A 15,126-nucleotide genomic window follows, 5' to 3' on the forward strand; every position below is an offset into this window, starting at 1 on the left:
CTGTGTTGATAATAACTTTAACTTTTCAGTTCTCTAGCTTCGTAATGAATCATAAACTTCGGTTAAACAAACGCTTTGCTCTTTATATTTATATGCCATTTGTTAAACAATGTTAAGCTCTTTTAAGATTTGACGTTCGACAGCTTTGCACTGCATGGGACTTTTGGCGGTCCTTGTATGTAAATGTAATATCTATTTCGCGTACATGCTAATTGCTGTCAATCTACGAGGCGTCAAAATTGATGCCTAAAATCTATTAGCTGTTAATAAAGGGTTCTTTAATCAAAAGCTATTTATATTGCATTGTATTTCAGATTAGTCTAAACAAAGACTCGTCTCTGGAGTATGTATTTCTGACAAATTATTTTCAGTTTGTTAAATTAAGGTTGAAAGCTTTCCGGTATAGTATCGCAAAAATCGGAAGTAAGTTTTCGAAAGTTGAGATCGGTCTCCGAAGTTGCGTGATCAGCCACATGCAAATGAAGGTGACGGTTCACTTACCATTTTAGTATCTTGGATACAGATGAAGTGTTTTTCTGTTAAGGGAACTCTAAAGTAATCCTTTGTTTACCAGAAGCCGCCATACGGAGCCTTGATGACAAAATAATGTGAACTAATGTCTTCTCATGGTTCTGAGAAGTTAACAGCAACTTAGAATGGCTAGTTCAGTAAAGCAGCAAGGAACATCTGTTACGTGTGAAAGTCTTATAAAGACACGGCGTTTAAATGAAACTGAATCCTTCCTTTTAGAGGAAAGACTTAAAGTATTGGATTGTAAAAAAAAACAAAAGAATGCCGAGTACAGAGTGGAGAAATATTCGCTTCAGAAGCAGATTGAAGAAATACGAAATGTACGGAAAAAACCAGAAATAAGCACGGAAAGAAGAAAGCTCCTGCGTGCTCAAGGATACACTATCGACGGTCGCGCTGCTTCGGGAAGTTCGGAAGACAAGCCAGTTGCTTACAAGAGATTTTCGATGCCTGATTTGAACGGTAGAGATTCTCCTGGCCATAGACGCTCTAGAGGTTTGAGTTTGCATCACAGCGAACCTACTATGAAGACATTTTCTCAACTGACTCTTCAAGATGGAGGAGAAAAAGAAAAAGAAAGTACGGCTGTAAACAAAGAACAACAAAGCGATCCTGCTGGTATGGCGCCAGCCAGAGCGAGGCATCAGTTCCGTGTTATTGAACCTCCATGTCGACCTGGATCGCGACGAAACTTCATCCAGTTGTCAAACGAGAAACTAAAGAAATTGAAAGAGAAAGAAGACAAAAAATCGAAAGAGATTTTACTTGACCCAAGTCTAAAGTTAGATCATAGGGGTGTGATTGTTTCCCCTGGACTGGTAAAATCTTTGCGCGATACATCACTAGCAGAAACGATTAAAGGTAATGAACAAGCATTGCATAATTGGGAAGACAAAGAGATTGAAGGAAGGCGTCAGAGGGAAATGTCTTTTAACTCGGACACACAGGCTCATACAGAAATCTTTGAAGATGACAACGCAAAAGAATTAAATTTCACTTGTCAAGTAGATGACAGGAAATTGATATCTAAGTCGTGCGAGAGCTTGGATAGTATAACGGAAGTTCGTGTTCCAGACAGCCCTTCAGATTGTCACGACAATAGCATATCAGAACCACGAAATGTGACTGCGCCCAGCGGCTTTGAGGCACGTCATGATCACATGGTAATCACGAATAGAGAGGTTGACAAAGTGTGTAAATATGCTAGCACCAGGCCTCCGGCGCGGTTGGCATTTGTTGAAACACCAGATGCACCTCCGGATGAAAATAAACGGAGTAGTTTTAATTCTGAGATTGAATTGCGACAACCGACAGTGCATGGCTTGCAGCACAGTCACAGTGTAAATAACACAGATATAGAGCCATCCCACAGCGCTATTGGAAGTTTTTCTGAATCTACGTTCACCGAAATGAAACAATCCTCCCACGTAAAATTGGTAGAGGGACAGAGAAAGAGAAGAGTAACTTTACCTCCAGGGAAATTCCACACCGTGTCAAGTCAAAATGATGTCGCTCTAAACCGAAATGCAAGCAAAAGAGAGTCTCGAAGACTAAGCGTAGCTTCGCCAGGCACGAACGTTCACAAGTCTACAGAGTCCGTATTTGCTTGGCAGTCCGAACGAAATACTCGAGGAGACACGGTGTCATACGCGTACGATGCGCGGCCGAATCGGTCACTTTGCAAAGGATATGTTACAATGCAGATGACCGTTAAAGGGAAGCAAGTCAAAGTACACATTCCAAAATTTCCGAACGACTCCGAATCCGAGCCAACTCTAGATCATGCTCGGAAAAAAATATCGATTGCTCGGTTCCAACCAAGAACGCCGCACGAAAAGGCGAAAAAGTGAAATCAAACGAAGGAGGAACATTACCGGAGAGACGTGCAACGTAATGAAATTTATTCTGTTTGTTTTTCTTTTGTCAGATGTTGAAAAGTTTCTTTCAGCTTTAAGTATTTAAGTCTAGTTGAATAACTCATTAAATGGTGTTTGGAGAGAATGCCATAAAGTTTTTTCTTTGTAAATGTATTTAACAATTATTCGCCGAAGGTGAGGTGAATATCGTCGAATGATCCCCGAGACGAAGTCGGGGGGATTGTTCGACAATATTCACCGAACCTGAGGCGAATAATTGTTTTAGTATAATTTCAGAGCTGAACAACAGAGAAATTTCTAAAATTATAACATTTTAGTAACATTTTATTTTAACATTTTATATAAACCGCGTAGAGCGGGTTTATATAGCGTCATATAAGGAACCGCTCGACCAATCAGATCGCTGGAAACTCTTTGCTCAGCTCTGAAATTATACTAAATCTATATATATATATGTATATATATATATATATAAATGTAAAAATGTAAAAAAACCTTATTCTTGAATCGGAGAGTGCTCTACAATCATATAGAGCTTTGTAAACGATTTTTTAGGAAAATAAAAATTTAAACTTGGTACTACAGATCTGTTTCGAAAGGGTTAAAAGTCCTCTCTCGTCAGGTAGATAAGACACTAGTTGACTAACGATCTTTTTAAGTAGGTGGTTTGAGCAGCCTTATCAAATATTTAGTTGAGTGCCGGCACGCACTCGCCAGTTCGTTCCTTTTGTTTAGGGTGCCCGCCCCTGTTCTGCATATGATAAAGAATTTTTCAGCTATGCAAAGATTGCATCTCTTTGTGGTATTTGAGTACGGCCTGGCACGAGCTATTATTTTCCAGGTCACGGAAAACTCCGTTTCAGCATCCTTTAGGGACCAGATATATTTGCTCAACTCTGTTGCGTTCCTTTTGTTCTCATGTCTAAATGAAGCTGTATGATTTCTAAATCTTGTTTTAAATTGGTTCGCAGTACGGCCCACGTACGTTTGGGTTCCCAAGGGACTTTCAACTGTGGCCTGGTAGACCACATTTTGAATTAGGCAATTGCCACGTAACGGGCAAGAGGGTTTGTCTCTACAATTGCATGATTTTTCTTGCGATTAAGAATTATTTGCGAGGGAGGACTTCTTGTGGGCGTCGATTTTTCTTTCTAAATTTGGCATGCACGCTTCAACTGCGACTGGTGGGAGGGGGTGGGGGGTGGGTGTGGGCGAGAAGTAATTTGCCTCAAAAGAGTCCAACAGTCCTTTCTGAACCTAAGTTTGGACCCCCCAGTCAAAAATTCCTGGATCCGCCTCTGTGACTAGTAACAGGGGGACGTGGGTTCAAATCCCGCTCAGGGCAAATTTTCTTTTCGAACATTTATTCTATATATATATATAGAATAAATATATATATATAAACAGAATAAAAAGGTAAACCAAATGATGAGCTACCAGTAGAAGGATCCGCAGAGGATACAGTGCTTCAATGAAAATGTTAAGTAAGTGTAAAACGATGAAACATGAAGCAAACTTCTAACTGTTCCAGCTTTAATGTGGCGACGTTTCGGCCTTCGGCCTTCTTCAGGTGGAACGTATTTACTTAGGAATTAAAAACTAAAAATCCTGGTAGGTTTACAGAATGACTTGAATTTATGCTAAACGTAAGAAATAAAAATAGTATTGCGTAATGCATTCCAAACCTAAATAATAGGATATAATAATGAGTAAAAGGCAAGAATGTGCAATAGGCGAAATAACCACGAATGGTTGCGAAAAACTCAATTACATTGTGTAAATGATGCCCTAATTAAGTATTATAGCGGACGCGATTTTTGGATCTGAATTCGCGTCTTTTGTTAAGTCCGTGGGGACTGAGTGTACATAGTTGTGCGGTCCAGTAGGCCTCTCTCGTAAGTAATAATCTATCAATATAAGCTGCGTCCCCTTGGCTGATAATTTTCTCAATAACAATAAAATTAGTTTCAGAAATTTCGTGTTCGCTACAATTGAAGTGGACTGCAAGCTCGCACGTTTTCTTGTTTGTTCGCATAGATGACTTGTGATTGCGAAAACGCACTTTGAATTCAGTGGATGTAGAACCCACGTATTGTAAATTGCATTTCTTGCATGAGGCCAAGTAAACAACATTTCTGGAAGAGCAAGATATGTTTTGGCAAATCTTATAGGTTCGGCCTGTGGAAAAACTCTTAAATTTGGAAACTTGAATTAAAAAATTCTTGCAAAGGTCACATCTAGAGGAGCATTTAAAACAACCTCCCGTTTCCTTCTCTGCCTGACTAACTTTCCCACTCATACAAAATCTAGAAGGCGCCAAAATGTCTTTGAGGTTTTTGGTACGGCGATATGCTGGAAAAATCAATTTTGATGGAAAAATTCCAATAACTCAGGTGACGATCTTAAGAGATGAGCATGCTTTTGGATAACCCTTTGAATATCAGGGAGGATAGGATTGTAGTCGAGGACTAACGGAAATACTTGTTTGACTTGACATTTTTCTTGAGGAGTACTGATCTTTCAATTCTCAGCGCTCTGTCAAATTGATTGTCTACCAAATCTGCATTATAACCCTGGGATTTAAGATACCCTTTATGTTGAACACATCTCTTGTAAAGGGACTCGTCCGCAGAACAGTTACGTCTAATGCGTAAAGTAATTCCGTAGGGAATTGCCATTTTACAGTGTGCCGGGTGCGAACTGGAAAAGGGTGTGGTACACTGCAGCACAGAGGATGTGTTCTTCCATTGATTAATGCCTGTTGCATTTACAAGTTTCTGGTTAATATTTTCGAGAATTTTCTTGCTTATTTTTCCAATTTCCTGTTTTGATGGGTTGATCAAACGACAAGTGGGTCGGTTTAAGAAATTGTCTTTATGGTCTTTAAGTGTTACGAACACTTCTGTCTGGGCGGTAACTTCGACCCGATCGTCAATACCTAGTTTCTTCGTGATTGCTTTGGCTGCGGCGTCAGTTTTTCTGAGTTGCTTGCTGTCAGCTTTCTTGTATGTTTTGGTGATGTTGTCTTTCAGGAGTTGATTATACTTCGTGTCCTCTAACTTGTAAAAATTGGTAGATTTGTCCGCTTTAACGAATAAGCGATCTTCGTTTTTAAACAACTTGATATCTTCAGTCAGTTCTTTCTGAAACTGGCATTTCGTATTCTTGAATTGGACACTTTGGATTAATCGTTGCATGATTAGCAACGATTAAAATTTCAAAATTTCAATTTGCCCTCGAAGCTTCGCTTCTCGGCCAAATATTCATTTTTCGGACAATCTCTCAGCCGCGGACATTATCAGCCGACATACCAGCTGCCCGAAGGGGTTATTTACTAAACATATATATATATATATATATATATATATATATATATATATATAAAGTCTGCGTTTCAATTTTTCCGTACAGTGCTCGATACATAAAAGTAGAGCGCGATGAGGGAGTTATCACGAGACAGGCTTCATATATATGATTTAGGAGTGAGTGAGAACATCTCGCGCATAAAATGTTATTCAAAAGCGAATAACATTTTATTCGCTTTTGAATATTTTATAGAAAAGGCGCAATGCAAATAATAATAATAAAATGTTATCTTACAACTCGTATCGCCGGCACAAACCATCACTACACTACGTCAGTTACTAACCAACGTTAAAGACAGGGACGAACCGAGGAACAAGCAAGAAGCGATTTATAAGATCAATTGCTTCGACTGCCAAGCCTCCTACATTGGAGAGACTGGCAGAAACCTCGCAACAATACTGAATGGACACAAATAGGCAACGAGGAAGGTGATGTTAACAATCACATTGCTGAACATCATCGACTTACGAACTGAACCACAACATTGACTGGGACTCTGCGCAATACCTAACCCATGCCACAGCACTAACTACAGTTCAACGACTGACCCTGGAAAGCTGGTTCCCTAACTCAGAACATAATCCTCTCAAAACTGGTGTCAACTACTACCAGCACCATACAAACGACTCATTCACGACATTAACCGTTACAAACAAACCCAAGAGAACGACCTCACTTTACTGACTTATCAAAACAGACCAATCACGACCGCCACTCGAGTCTTACAGCCAATAACATCACGGCAACACTGACCAATCATTTTACACGAACTGGACTACTGAAGAACATTCTACTGACGACAACTATTCACTTGACTCTGATGATGACTTCCGCACAGGTTGTCGAAACGTCAGTCACCGCCACCGACAACAGTCATTCTCAGGACCACACTGGTACCCGGACGATCATACTACACTTTCACATAACAATTTGAATTCCGAAGTTATTTAAGTTTAAGCTGTCGTGACGAGTTTCCAAATTGTGACTGTCTTGTCTAATTTCCAAGTGGATGTACCTAGTTTGTCTGCTGGCCTAGCTTTGGACCCAAACGAAAGTTCTTCAGTTTTGGCTAATGCAGTCATAAGCTGATTAAGTTGATATCTGCTTCCTTACGCCTCATGCCGTGAAATTTTTAGAGATAGGCTAGAGACAAAGTATTCTTTCACATTGTCCCTCTTGCATGGTAAGATGGAAAGACCGTGCGCGGCGCGGCGAGCAACAAGCACCACTCTGGCTTTGGTTCCCGTTCACGGGAACGAGGCAAGTCAGTGGAAGGTGAATGCGCATGCGTGAATTCAACCGGTCAAGAAACAAAATGGCGGACGTAGACCAGTGGATTGATATTGCAAAACAATGTAAATATCTTCCAGAAAATGACCTAAAGGTAAGTTCAACTGATTAGAACGTCTTGATATATTCATAGAAAGTTAATTATTTTATAATTAGATACATTATCGTCTTTTTTTCGGTAGAAACTTTGTGACCACGTCTGCGAATTGTTGCTTGAAGAATCCAATGTTCAACCAGTTTCCACGCCAGTTACTGTTTGTGGAGACATTCATGGACAGGTATCGTTACGTATTTATTCAAAATGTCAATATTCGTATCAATCAAAGTAGGTGCATTTTTCGGTTAATGGAATGCAATATTTGAAGATTCAGCTCATCACAAATTTTGAAATACCCCTAGCAGTCAAGGGATAGTTTACTCACATTATGTATCTTTTTGTTTTTAATTCTCGTCAGTACCTATTATTTCAATGACATAAAGTTAAAAAAAAAACACGAAGAGATGGCAATTGTTTTCGTATTTTATGAAGATTTTTTATCATGTTCATTTTGGATATGTCCTGTAGTTTTATGATTTGGAGGAATTGTTTAAAACTGGAGGACAAGTTCCAGACACATCATATGTGTTTATGGTGAGAACATTTATTTTACATAATTAATATCAATATCCAGGTTTCTTATTTACTAACACAGTAACTTATTACAAATCTATCCTCAAGAATGCAAATAAGCAAATCCCAAGACTAGTTTTGTAATCTTAAGAGGTATACTTACTTATCCACAAATCTTTAACTTCAAAGATCCAATCAGTAATTTTTCCTTCCAGGTGTTACTCTTTTGATTAGGAAGTTATTCTGAAAATCTTAGGATGAATAAAGCAACGCCTTAAAGGGAAAGTACAGTCTAGAAAAATTTTACTTATATCAAAAGTTCCTTGCCTGCATTGTCCTAACTTGCTATTCATTTTGAGCTAAAAGCATTTTAGTTGCACACAGTTATGTTCCAAAAATTGACATTTTCAAATTGAAATTGGCCATCTTTATTATTACGAAACTATGACGTAGCAATAGTCAAGCATGCTAAATTATATCCCTCCTGAAGTGGATGTAAATAAGGAAAACATATATGAGGTGACTCCAAGTATGAGCTGATAACTGGAGTTGTGTGAACCAATCAGAACACTAGAAATGCAATATTTGGAGTTGAGAATTTAATAGTGTATTGATATTATTAGGAGAATTTATATTATGAATCTCACTTCACTACCTTTTCTACTTTTTTCCCTTAAGTGATACCTTTTTTTTTTTTTGTTTCACAGGGTGACTTTGTGGACAGAGGCTATTATAGCTTGGAAACGTTTACCAGGTTACTGACATTGAAGGCCAAGTAAGGTGTTCTACTCTATGTTAACTTGAAAATGAACTAATGCATATGTGTGTACTTTACTTTGAGAGAGCAAACATAAAGTCAAAAAAAGTCCTGGTCTCCAGTAGCAAACAAACTTACACGACTCAAATACTGGTAAATTGAGTGACAAGGAGCCATGGTGTGCTTTGTATGTCCTGATAAATCAAAAAAGATATCCAGATTTTTCTAAATGTGCTTGTAGCTATAATCATTGGCTACTTGGAAGGTTGTGACAGGGACATGGTGCTCCAAGCTACATGCTTTATCTTTCATCATTTTTCTGCTTTTTCACCTTATGACGTTCCTGCTTGCTCTTTTACATGTAACTTCCACAATCAACAATTATTACGCACTTGGAGTGCATTTTACATATGACCTAGAAATGTCTGAAAAGAAAAATTTTTTGAACAAATTAGATTCTTTAAAGAAAACATTGAACATGTGGTCTCAAAGAGACCTCTCCATCGTTGGTAGGATAATTATAATTAAAACATTGGCACTTTCAAAACTTGTCTTTATCTGCAGCGTCATGTGTACCCCTAAAGACTTCAGTAAAGAAGTAAACAGGATCGTGTTCGACTTTAATTGGAATCACAAACCTGCCAAAATAAAAAAGACTACCCTTTTCAAGCAAAAAACAGCTGGTGGCTTGGACATGAGGGATTTTTCTCTCTTTGATAAAGCACTAAAGTTAAATTGGGTAAAACAGTTATGCTCTAACTCGGATGCTCCATGGCAGTACATACCAAAATCCCTCCTAGCCGATGTTGGCGGTACAGAACTGTTTAAATGTAACTATGATTATAATCTCCTTGACCTAGACAACCATCTTCCTCCTTTCTACAGAGAAATCATTTTTTACTGGCAGGACATTGCAACGACCACACCTAAAAATAAAACTGAGGTTCTCTCACAGCCAATCTGGAATAATCGATTTTTAACTGTGAATAAGAAAACGGTATTCTTTCCTCATTGGCATCAAGCTGGAATAAAACAAATCTCGGACCTTTTTGACTCCTATGAGGGTCAATTCCTTTCATTTAATTCTTTTTGCAATAAATTCAATGTAAAATGTAACTTTTTGCAATATTATAGCATTCTTTCTTCTATTCCACAAAATTGGAAAAAACTATTGCAAGAAAATTCCCAAGACCTAGTTACGCCTCCTACCTCAACCTGTTCACTCTCATGTAAAGCAATATAAAGTATCCTGCTTAACCTCGAAGATCTACCGCCACCAACTTCTGAGAAAAAACTTTTAATGTCTGGCATCGAGAAAAGTGACTTGAACAAAATCTACCTCCTACCATTCAAAGCCACGAGAGAAATTAAATTGACAATGTTTCAATACAAAATTATTCACCGAATTTTACCAACGAATAGCTTGTTACATAAAATGAAAAAAGTTGCATCGCCCTCCTGTCCCTTTTGTCCATCTGAGCACCAGACCGTCTGGCATTTGTTTATAAACTGTAAGCAAGCAAGTTCTTTTTGGAATAGATTCCAGGAGTGGTACTCAACCTCTAGTAATATGAAACTGTCACTGTCAGAACTGGAGATTATGTTCGGAATTATTCGCTGTCACACCTACTGTTTAGCCCTCAACCATCTCATTATTCTAGGCAAATATTTTTTATATGTTAACGCTTTAAATACCATAAATTGCCGTTTCGATGATTTCGTCTCACTTGTGCGCGACAAAATTTTTCTAGAAAAATATATTGCTGTCACTTGTAATAACGAGAAGGAGTTCAGGAACAAATGGAAATTTTTTCTGTCGTTATAAAATTGTATTGTCTTTTGACCTCTTCGCTATCTTTTTTATTTAACAGTTTATTAATTTCTGGAAAATCAATTCCCTTGTAGTTTAAATAGCAAACACAATTCTCAGTAGTTACTCGACAATTAACATGCAAACAATAATGTGGTAAATAGATCAACTGTAATTAAATTTGACTAGTGTAACTGTATTGTTATATATGTATTGTAAGTAGTGTAAGTTAATGTAGTTTAAACATGGTGTAAAAAGTAATTATAGTGTAAGTACATGTGTAAGTGTAATAAACAATGCTGTATTAAAATAAAATAAAAAAAAAATTAAAAAAAAAATAAAAAAAATCAACAATTATTAGAGAACTTTGTTCAATGATGAAAAGTTCCCAATGACAAGAAAGGTTTTTTTTAATTCAAATGATGATAGAAACCCTCAATGTTCAAACTTAAAAGAGAACTAATTTTCACTTAACTTTTTATTTTATAAACTGCCATTTATTGAACTATTCCAGATGGCCTGATCGCATTACACTTCTGAGAGGAAATCATGAAAGTAGGCAGATTACTCAAGTTTACGGCTTTTATGGTGAGTTTAAAGAATGTCTTGTCTTTCATTTAAACTGGGATTTTTTCCGAGTTTTTGTACAAACAAACCTTATTTTTAACTACTCATGACAATGTTCTCATGGTGAAAGATCATTAATTTGAGGAAACAAACTCTTTTAAGTTTTATAAGAAGCAGCTGAATGAACCTATTTAGTGATTCATTTACATGTGATGTCTTTATGTGTTGTTTTTTCAGATGAATGTCAGTCCAAGTATGGAAATGCCAATGCCTGGAGATATTGCTGTAAAGTGTTTGATCTCCTCACTGTTGCTGCTGTATGTTTGTGTCACAATCATTACATATGCAGTGTTTTTGAAGAATATAGTGATGTTACATATTATTAATTGACAATATTCTTATTCACAGAAGTGGAGGTGAATACTGATAATTTTTTTTGGTAGATATCAGACAGAAACCAAAGAATTAGTCTATTTCTGTTGATATTGTGGAGGCGGCAGGGCTGAGGGGTTAGGGTACTGGACTTGTTATCCGGTGTCTCGGGTTCAAGTCCTCCACCCTGCCAGTCACTGGATTTGTTCTTGGTTGCCCCTAGTTCAACTCCTTGGCTGCGTTCTTTAAATAGCCCACTGGTCTGCCTCCTGCCCATGGGGATTTTCAAGCACTTAGTTAGTCTACATTGTGGCTGAAAAGCCCCTAAGGGGAAGCTTCAATTAACATATTTATTATTATTATTATTATTATTATTATTATTATTATTATTATTTAATATTCTGAAAAGTGGTCAGAAAGTAAACTCTAGAATCATGATTTTGTCTGTTTGGCTGATCAGAGGTGAATACTGTACTTGTTTATTGTCTCCAAATAAGCCAATCAGCGTGCAGGAAAAGCTGTATTCACCTGTGTGGTTGTACCTTAATGTCTTAATTATAAAGAAATGTGGAACACCAAGGGAAGTCTGCAGAACTGAATGCATGTTTGTAAAGAGAGAAGAAGTTGGGAGAATCTCTGTATTGTTTTGTTTTGTAAAATAATGACCTTCTATTCAGTATCTACAATGGGGTCAATTTTCCAACAGGTTATTGATGGATCAATTTTATGTGTCCATGGCGGGTTATCGCCAGATATTCGAACTCTCGATCAGGTAAGTATGTGTACACAGAAGTTTATTTGACTTTGTGATATACTGCATATTCCCACTGTTGTTGTCACTGTTGTATGTACTGTAAGTTGATGACAATTTTCTTTGATTAAGTCCAGGAGTATTAACTGTGTTGTCATTGTTGCTTATTTACAGGTTCGAACTATAGATCGTAACATGGAAATCCCACACAAAGGAGCTTTCTGTGATATCCTTTTGTGTGATATTAAGTTACAGGGATGTAAAAGACTCTGTTTTGATTAAACAAGGAACCACATGCGAGGACCAACTTGTCATTGGGGAAAAGAGAAAAAAAATTTTCCATCTATAATTTAAAGTTCCTTGTTCCACGCATATAGCTTAAAACAGTAAATAAGACAAATCGTTTTAACTCAGTGGTAATTTTCTCTTAGTTGACTTTTTGGTATTGTTTGTCAATCTTTCCAAGACTTAAATTCAGGAATAGGAAGAAGACAAATATCCATTCTGGGCTCACCATTCTTAGATTAGGATTGCCCTTGATAAAAGACCAGCCAGGAAATTAAAAGAAGCTAACTTACCTGACCAGTGGTTCTGGTTCTCACAGATCACCAGACAATGTTAGAAAGATGAGGAGCTTTCTGATAAAATCACAGACCAAGAAACTCTCTATAAAATGAGTTCTTTGTCCAGTATTACTCTCTTTAACCTTGTGTAGATCTTGTGTGGTCTGATCCAGAGGATGTTGATACCTGGGCTATAAGTCCCAGAGGTGCAGGATGGCTGTTTGGGGCCAAGGTTACTAATGAGGTAACTGTTTTGAAAAGTATAACTTTATTTTATAACTTTAGTTCAAGTTTTTCCTTCATTTGAAAAATTGCAGACCAATTTAATATTAGTTTGCTTTGTTTCAGTTTATGATAGTGAGTACACTATAAATAACAACGAAAAACCCAAATTTGTCTGAGACTCTGTGAGCCAACTTTAATGTAGTTTTAGAAGGGCCGTTTTTACAGCAAGGTACATTGGAAGTGATTGTCACCCTGAATTTTTCTTGTCTTGCTAAAATTTCCTATCCTCTTTTGCATGAAAAAAATAAGAGTAATAACACAACAATGCTTTGCTGTAATTTCTCTTGATATTGGTATAATTTTTCCAAGAAACAAAGAAGATTAATGAGGGAATTTGGGTCAGAGCTTTGCATCATTGAAGTGATAATTAACAATTATTCCACGAGCGTGCGTTGGATATGAGATGATAGATAGCCAACGAGGCGCGTAGGGCCGAGTTGGCTTTAATCATCTCATATCCAACAAGCGCGAGTGGAATAATTGTTTTATTAAAACGCCCCCAAGATATTAGACAAATCTTACCAAATCTTAAATTTTTTAGCTCCCTTTTAATTTTAACCCGACGCTCACGCTACCATATTTGTAGATTATGGTATATTGGCTCATATACCATAATGGCTAAGCCAATAAAAAGTCTTGAATTGCATTATCCAATGATTCAGTTTTTAATAATTACTATTATAACAGACATTTGGGCCCATCTTAAGGTTGAGGTTGAGACTTTGGGTTCCAAGAATAGATATTTTGTGTAAGATCATGTAGAATGTATTGTTGAATTGACAGTTTCATTTTCATTTTCCCAGTTTGTACATATCAACAGCTTGAAGCTGATATGCCGCGCTCACCAGTTAGTACACGAAGGATACAAGTACATGTTTGATGAGACATTAGTCACTGTTTGGTCAGCTCCAAACTATTGTTACCGTTGTGGAAACATTGCTTCAATTTTGGCTTTCTCTGATCCTGATACAAGAGATCCTAAGCTGTTTAAAGCAGTACCAGATTGTGAAAGGATTATACCTCCCAGAACCACAACTCCTTACTTTCTGTAAATTTGTAGAAGTAAAACAAGATTCAATGTTTTCCTTTCATTAAAATTCAAAAGCACTTTATGTAAATAACCCAATTGGGTGAAGACTTTTCCAATTTGACACAAGGGACTGGAAGCATGAAGAGTGCTCTTGAAGTCATGATCATTTTGTTAGGCATATTTACATAGCATTTTTAAGGTTGTGTTTCTCTTAAACTTCAAATTGTCTTTGTAAATATCTCTTGTGGGCTAGCTGTGTAATGTGTACTTTGTTTAAGAGAGAATTTTTTCAATATGAATTACCAACAGTTTTCATAGAAGTTGTCTAATCATGTTGTTATCCACCTACTGTAGTTACCTGTTAAATTTCAGTTTAGAGCCATGGAAAGTATTTCACCCATCCAAAGCATGTTTTCCAGAATTAAAACTTGTCAAGAAAGCATTTAAATCATTAACATGCTCTTTTGAGATACACTGTATTATTGTCTCTTGCTTCGTTTAATATCGCTAATATCAAATACAGGAAGAAAATAGAGATAGCTGCTTTGTAGATGTAAAATCTTGTTTTTTACGAATAAAAGAATTAGTGTTCTGCTGGAAACTAATGCCTAAATGGAACTCTGTTCTTACTTGCATAGCTTTTATTCAAACAAACGAGAAAGTTTATTATAGATAAAATTTAACATTATCATTTTCTTAATAAAGAGTTTGCATTAAGCTCCAAGGGAACAGAAGAAGAATTTTTCATTTTTCTTTTAAGAGTTACGCAGTGCGACCTGGAAACCTTGGTCACAGTAGGACTAATGGAAAGGAGGTTGCAGTTTTTTTGTACCATGATTTATTTTCTAACTCCCCGTGTGATTGATTAAAGTATCGTGTTTGTGTATGTGCTTTTTATTTCTTGTAGGAGATATGTAAAATTTGAAATTTGGGTAAATTCTGTCCATGGGTTAAGTAAAAGTAGCATGGAAATCTTCTCCACAAAAACATCCCACTTAGCAAAACAAACCACCTCTATACCGGCTCCACCTTGAGTTGATCTTTTTTAATACGCAACTTTAGTTCTGCTATGAAATGGTAATCCCATACTAAGGGCTGCTCCTTTTTCCATAATCGCTTTTGTCGTGAAGAGGAAAACGGCATTTCCAAATCACTCTTGGAAAGAGTACCATATAACCCAACATTAATTATGCCATCCACTTCTTTGTCTTTCACGACAAAACTTTGAAAACAAAGTCTACTAGTCTGAATGCATAATTAATGTATGGGGTTATGGTACTCTTGCCTCACTCTTACCATATAAATCACAGAGGAGTA

At 37.0% G+C, this 15,126-nt stretch overlaps 1 protein-coding gene and 1 non-coding gene across 2 annotated transcripts; both read left to right on the forward strand.

The window, feature by feature from the left end:
* Positions 1-233: 233 nt before the first annotated feature.
* Positions 234-2,985, forward strand: LOC111321999 (uncharacterized). Its single transcript, XR_015992487.1, has one exon. It is a non-coding gene; the product is annotated as an uncharacterized LOC111321999 (transcript).
* Positions 2,986-7,031: 4,046 nt separating this feature from the next.
* LOC111322020 (serine/threonine-protein phosphatase 6 catalytic subunit) lies at positions 7,032-14,695 on the forward strand. The gene is made up of 10 exons (XM_088736260.1): positions 7,032-7,158; positions 7,247-7,342; positions 7,630-7,695; positions 8,382-8,449; positions 10,756-10,829; positions 11,046-11,125; positions 11,887-11,952; positions 12,106-12,156; positions 12,646-12,738; positions 13,583-14,695. The coding sequence occupies exons 1-10, from the start codon at positions 7,054-7,056 to the stop codon at positions 13,829-13,831; spliced, it is 948 nt and encodes a 315-aa protein (XP_088592386.1). The 5' UTR covers positions 7,032-7,053; the 3' UTR covers positions 13,832-14,695.
* The last annotated feature ends 431 nt before the right edge of the window (positions 14,696-15,126 follow it).

Source organism: Stylophora pistillata, chromosome 1 (genome assembly GCF_964205215.1).
Source record: "Stylophora pistillata chromosome 1, jaStyPist1.2, whole genome shotgun sequence".
Lineage (NCBI taxonomy): Eukaryota > Metazoa > Cnidaria > Anthozoa > Scleractinia > Pocilloporidae > Stylophora > Stylophora pistillata.